At 48.8% G+C, this 7046-nt stretch overlaps 1 protein-coding gene across 2 annotated transcripts in view; it reads left to right on the forward strand.

Moving 5' to 3' along the window:
* UBR1 (ubiquitin protein ligase E3 component n-recognin 1) overlaps nt 1-7046 on the forward strand; it is a 125435-nt gene that overhangs the window by 116690 nt on the left and 1699 nt on the right. For both annotated transcript variants that reach the window (XM_025215332.1, XM_014524626.2), the window contains exon 45: nt 1434-1604. In XM_025215332.1, the coding sequence (XP_025071117.1) occupies nt 1434-1604 (171 nt within the window). The remainder of the gene's footprint in view (nt 1-1433; nt 1605-7046) is intronic.

The raw sequence follows: 7046 nt of genomic DNA on the forward strand, positions 1-7046 counted from the left end.
TACAGTGCTGTTCGTATTCATGCTGTTGGTGTAAACCATGGAACAAATGGCTCAGTCATGTGTCAGCAGTAGAGAGCATCAGTTCAGGAAGAGAATACCTGGGGGTCGGACCTGATGGTCTGTTTAGGTCCCTTCTGACCCTAAGAATTATGAAACCTGGGAAAGGTATTGCAGAACTGAATATATTATTTTGTTTATATCCACTAATAGCCAGCTGACCATTTTAAGGTTGGAAAAAACACAGCTTACTTAAAAAAAAAAAAAAAAAAAAAAAAAGACATATAATAATATTATTACACTTTAAATATTATTTAAAGTGTAATAATATTATTTAATTAAATAAACATGGCATTTAAAACATGCCATGTTTAAAACATGGCATTTGTCATGAATGTGCGTTAGATCAGGGATTTTCAACCTCCAGCCCATGGGCCAAATGAGGCACATGGAGCCTTGGGAAGCTCAGGCTTCCCAAGGGTTGGGAAATATGACTGTGGGGGAGCTATTGCAGTTAATATTGCCACCCTCCCCGCTGCCAGAATCCCCAGTCCTGCTTATTGGGTCAGAGCTGAGCCGCAACGCTCCCCCTGTACAGCCAGATTGGGGCTGGGCCCACACCCCTTTCCCTCCATGTGGCCCGATTGGGGCTGGGTCACATGCTTTTCCTATGGGTCTGGCCCACGCCTCCTTGCCTTGTACCCAGCTGGGTTGGAAACGGGCTGTACTCCCTTCCTTTTGCAGGGCTGGTTTGGGACTGGGCAACACCAAGCTGTGCATCCTTTATTCCCCCCAACCCCCACAGAGATGGTCTACAATCCCTTTCCTCCCATCCAGACAGATTGGAGCCAGGTCATGCCCCCACCTCCCATCCCCCATGGTGCTGGGCCAAACCCCTTTCCCCAACATGGCTGGCTTGGGCTACCCCCACTCCTCTCCATGCACCGGATGGGGCCATGCTGCACCTACCCTGGGTGCCAGATTGGGTCTACTGGCCAGATGGAAGGGACCAGGCACTGCCAATCTGGCCTGCTGGATGAAAAGGTTGAACACCACTGTTTTAGATCATATATCTGACAGTTGCTTTCACCATTGGACATGTCGGAACTAGAAATTTGGCACTTGGTTAAGGTAGTAAATCTTGATGTGCAGATGAAGGGCTGATAGAGAAAGCAATGTTAAAATACATCTTTTTCACCTTACTGTTCCCATAAAGGTCACCTGAGAGAGAGAGTCTTAGATTCAAAAGCTTGTTGAACTTTATCTCAACTACATAGTTGGTTCAAAAGATATCGCCATAAGAAGTCCTTGCCTCTTGCATAATTTCTGGACTATCACAACTATAACATGACTTTCACACAACCATTCTTTAACTGAGATTTTTTGCATATGGAAGTCAAAAAGCGCACAGTAATTTATTACTTATCTTCTTCCAGGTGCCCAAGATCATCTGATGATGAACAAAAGCATCCAGCATTGTGTTTGTTTTGTGGGGTTATGCTATGTTCCCAGAGAGCCTGCTGTCAGGAGTTAGTGAATGGAGAGGAGCTAGGAGCCTGCAACTTTCATGCTCTCCATTGCGGAGCTGGAGTCTGTATGTTCCTCAAGTAAGTAACTACCCAGAATGTAATGTTGTCTTTGTGGGTAGCAGGCAGGAGGGCAGGGGTATAACTCAAAGGCAAGAAAACCACAAAAGGATCAAAACATAATGTTCTTGGGAGTTGGAGTGAAAGACCCACCACTTGGACTTAGTGTCATTGCCAAAAACTTGAAATCACTAGTGTTAGCCAGTGGATTGTGCTGTAGTCTCAAGGTACCCAGTCAAACTGCATCCTTTGTCATGTGTTTAAACAACAGCAGAAATCTCCTAACTCTTTATTACAGTTATTCTTGACCTTTATACTCAAAGCAGCTCTTGCTGTACATGTCTTGGGTGCCAGATTGGGTCCATGAAGGAACCACAAAGGAACTAGGCACTGCCAATCCAGGCTGCTGGATGAAAAGGTTGAGCACCACTGTTTTATGTAATGGCTTGATGTCCCTATTAAATTGATACATATATATAGATATATAGCAAATAATTCTTCTTCACCAGGGAATGACATATCTCCAATAAATGCTGCATTTATTGCTCCTCCTCCCTCTGCACAGGAAAATTTTAAATGAAGCCAGCATTAAACCATATCTCTTATGGGCAATGCATGAAAGTGGGTATCTGCCCCCAGGGTATAGATGATATCCAGATCAAAGCAGCAATTCTTAACAATAGAGGTGCACCGATACATCAGTCCATATCCTATCGGCACCAATAAAAGGAAAATTGTCATCATTGCCAATTGGCTTTTTTTGGCTGATGTGGCTGATAATGTCACCAATAAATCCTGTGTGCATGCGTGGAGCTGAAGCATGCATGTGGCCAGTTTGGCAGCTTAGAGAGCAGTATCTGGCTGAAAAGTCTGTTGCTGGGGGGGCAGGGGGCGGCAGATCAAGGCCCCTGCAGTGAGCGAGTGGGGCTGGTGCAGGGGCAGGTGCTTCTCAGCTGGGGCAGGGCGTGGCATGGAGCCACAAGAGGCTCTTCCAGGGAGGTGGGGTAGGGGGCGGATCCCACTTCTATGTGCACCCTGGGGGAGCCATACAGGATGCCCCGTGGATCTGTGCACAGGGCAAGGGCAGGCTGCTGCTGCGGGCTGGGGCTGGGGTGACACTGGGCTCTTCCTGGCAGGGGTTGGGCCAGGAGCTGTGCTCAGGGTGGGCAGTGGCGGCACTGGGAGGGGGGCTACAGGGTTCAAATTCTGGGGTAGCCACAGCCCACCTGGTAACCACCCCCCTTTTCCAGTGCTGCCACCACCTGCGCCAAGCATAGCCCCTGCCGAACCCCTCTGCTGGGAAGAGCCCAGCAGCAGGCCTGACCCCAGCCTGCAGGGGCAGTCCACCCTTGCCCAACGCACAGATCTGGGGAGCACATGCTCCCCATAGCTCTCCCAGGGGTGTGCGTAGCAGCAAGATCTGCCCTCGTCTCCCCGCACCCCCCCCCAAACAAGCCTCTTGTGGCTCTGTCCTGTGCCCACCTGGCTGGGCAGCGTCTGCCCCTGCCCCAGTCACACTCCCTCCCCCCACGCTTTTCCCCCTAACAGCCTTACCAGCCAGATGCTGCTCTCCAAGCTGCCATGCTGCATATCGGAAATCAGATATGCTCATTAATAATCGGCTGTTGGTATCGGCTCAAAAACTCTTTATCAGTGCACCCTTACTTAGCAAGGGACTCAGCAGCCAGACACAAGCATGGTCACTAGCAGGAACAAAAAAGTCTGATCAAGTGCACTAGTACTGGGAGCTCTTACGCAGATAGGGTCATTCTTTGTACTGAAGACTTTGAGAACAATGTACTCAGCACTGATTCTGGGACAGAGATTCCAAATGCTTCATGTCAGATGCTGAGGATGTTGCCCTAAACACAGCTCTGAGCAGCTATCATATCCGTTTCAGAAGGAGGATTTACTGTATTTATTCAATTCTGAGATGAGGGGTTTTTCCATTTAATGTGAGGGGCTGGGGAAAAGCTCTTGCCAAGTATGAGGGGTAGGGGAGTGGGGGCTGGAAACTCCTGTGGCTTGGGCTCCAGCCCCTACCTCAGGTTAGGACCATAGCTGTAGCCACAGCTGGTGTCTACTGCCCAACCCCACCTCTGCACCCTGCTGTCTCCTGCCTGCAGCCTCTTCCCCCATCTCTCCCGTCCACCCCACACAGCCTCTGTTCTTCTGACTGCCCTTCTTCCCTGCCCCCTTACTTTTGTTCTGTGCTGGCAAGCTCTGTGCATGTTGCAGCCTGAGCATAGTACGGGGCCAAGCTAAGGGTTGTAGATGAGTCTGTTGGCTAGGAACACTGATCCTAGAGCTGCAGACTCTCTGGCAGATGCCACAGGTGGTGGTTAAAGGGGAGGGTCAAACTGTGGATTTCTCAGTTTTGTTTCATGCCTTCCATTTCTGTCACTTTTCTGCCTCCAGGGTGAGATGGTTTTTCTCACAGTAAGATGTACCTTCTTTCACAAGTCGTCATCGCCATGTAGCCCTGTCCTGGCTAGTTTTTCCCAATTTGTGGTGTCAATGCCACACTTCATTGTTGCCTTCAGAGTGTCCTTGAAGCATTTCCTCTGCTTCCCCCCTCCCCCAACCCCACATGCTGTTTGTCCTTGGCTGAGTTGGGAATATAGCAGTTATTTGGGTAAACGTACATCAGGCATGCAATACAGTGCCCTGGCCATCACAACTGATGTTGAATAATCAACACTTCCATGCTGGTGGTGTTAGTGTCAGTGAGGACACCCGCATTTGTGCAACAATCCTCCCTCTTTGTGCCAGTGATTTTCTGGAGGTAGCGCTGGTGAAGGTGTTCCAGGCTTTCCAGGTGGTTCCTGTAAGTCACTCAAACTTCAGTCGTAGAGAAGAGTTGGGGTTACTACAGCCTTATATAATAGGAGCTTTGTTCAAGTCCTGATGTCACAGTCGTTGAACACACCATGATACAGTCTTCCAAAGGCAGAGCTGGTACATTGGATCCTATACTGGATCTTCTCGTTGATGTTGGCCTTCCTTGAGAGATGGCTGCCAAGGTATGCAAAGTATTCAGCATTCTTCAGCTTCTGTGCATTCATCCATTCTTTGCCATGTGAGTTAATTGACCTGGAGCAGGCTGATGAAACATCTGTGTTTTTCCAATGTTAAGGGTCAGTCCCAGGCACATATATCGATGTTATATCACAAGAGTTCTCTCAGGTGACAATAGCTGTTCTGCATTCAGGTCTGCCATTGTTCAGGTCATCTAAGTGTTCGTATATTCCTGGATACAAAAAGTATTTTTTGTGTTTTAACTGCAGTTAGTCATCCCCTGGCAGTGGCTATCCAATTGGGTACGGTAAAGTGGGACAGCCTGTGTTTGGGGCACCTTTTCTAGCCCCCTTCCTGTGTGGGGTGAACAGAGGGGATCCCGAAAAGGACTGCTTGCTTGCGATCACACCTGCTGAATCACCCTCCTGTCCCACATCAAGGGTGAAGCGACCAGTAGGGCTGTGCGAAGCTTTGGTTTCTGATTTGATTTGGCCTGATTTGGTGGCCGAATCTCTGAATCCAAATCGAATCAGAATCAGAGGGGACTCTTTAATCTCTCCGAATCGAATTGGAACCCTCCAAATTGATTTGGAAAGATTCGGCAATTCGGACATAGACACAGCTTTAAATGTTTTTTCTACATACCTCTAGGTAGCAGGCGGCTTGTGAATGCTGCGATGCTGGGGCACATGGAATGTCCCACAGAAGCGCAGGGGGCTCCCTAGCACGCTTGGCAGCAGACCCAGAAGTGGACCAGAAGCACTTGCAGTCCACCTCTGGATCCACCAGAAAGCGCGCAGGGAGCCCACCCGAGCCCCCCGACTCAGAAACTGGTGCCTCCTGGGTCTGGAGGTGGCACCTGGGGTCCCCCTGTGGCTGATCACCGAGCCGGGGGGGGGAGTTCAGCACACTCCCTGGCGGACCCGGAAGCGGACCAGAACTACTTCTGGTCTACTTTCAGGTTTGCCACCAAGCACATGGTGGGCCCCCCTGCACTCCTGTGGGATCTCCATGCGCCCCAGCATCACAGCGTTCACAAGCTGTACTGGGACCTAAAGGTATGTAGAAAAAGCATTTAAAGCTGCGTCTATGTCCGCATCAGCATCAAATCTTCGGATTCGGCTGAATCAACAAATCGAATCCCTGTCCCTGACTCAGACCGAATCCAAATCGAATAGGGCCTGCTTCACCCAGCCACCTGTATGTGCATCTATGACTAGGGACTCCCAGCGATCATTTTCTGTCCCCGTCATCACTCATCCATTGCTGCAGGACTTTGTAAAAGTTATGGGTATTGGTATTGAAGTAGATGCTGGACCAGTGGGAGAAGCCTGTGCGTGACTTGCTTTACATGGAAAGTCTGTTGCCCATCGACAACTGCATGAATCTGTGGAGGAGAAACCTGTGTCCATTGGCAAGGAGATCCAAGATGACCAGGATTACTTTTCCACTGCAGCCTTTATCTGCCTTAGCAACTGTTGAGAAATAGCCTTCTGGATCTGCCTGCTCCACGGTTGAGGTCTTCATGTTGCGCTGGATTGCTCTTAGTCTAAACCTCACCTTTGTCTTTTTTGCCATGGGTGACCCTACCAGGAATACAAGACTCCTTCTGGTGTTGATCTTAGGGCTGTCAGTGCACTCAAGCCTCTCCACCCCATCAAGGTAGCAGTCCGTGGAGAGGCAGCCAGGAACATATGTATTCCTAAAGTGTGGTTTCTGAGACTTCTTTATTAAGAATAGCTTATTTTACTCTCTCCCTTTTTAAATAAATTAATCCCCAAATTATTTTTTAATTAAAGAAAAGTAATCATATGTATAAATCATACTGAGGCCTGGCTGTCACTGTGTACAACACAGTGTGAACTACAAAGCAAACTGGAGAGAGATGACAAATGCCATAGTCCTGGTGTAGGCAACATTTTCCAGCTGCAGGCCTGCATGACCCACTCAGTCAGAAGTGGATAGGCAGATACTAGGGCCTGGCTATTGCTGCTGCTTGTCCCTGTGATGGCATGTGGAGAGTGTCCACAGCTGAAGCCTTCTGCCACCAAATATTGCCAACACCCCATGACCATTGGCCAGTTCCAGTGATTCTGCCGGCCAGATACAGCCCATGGGCCAGAGGTTACGAACCCCTGCCAGAATCCATTGAGCTGATATTTTTATGGATGCTCCAGGTCTATTTGCATGATTCTTTGTGGAATATGTAAAAATGTTTGTTTCTAGAATTCATGTAGTTCACCAAAGCCTTCCACAAAATAGGGAAGTATAACTGCAAATAGGTAAATTCTCCACAGATTTCTAGGGTTTCTGGTTATTGCCTTTATGCCACTTGTTCCCTCATGTTAATAGGGGGAGCTATAGACCATATTGTATAGTCCTAACAGATATGGTTTTTCCGAAGATCCTGAGGCTGTGTGCGTGTAGTACGTGGTCACCCTCCTC

This window comes from Alligator sinensis, unplaced genomic scaffold (genome assembly GCF_000455745.1).
Source record: "Alligator sinensis unplaced genomic scaffold, ASM45574v1 scaffold1581_1, whole genome shotgun sequence".
Lineage (NCBI taxonomy): Eukaryota > Metazoa > Chordata > Crocodylia > Alligatoridae > Alligator > Alligator sinensis.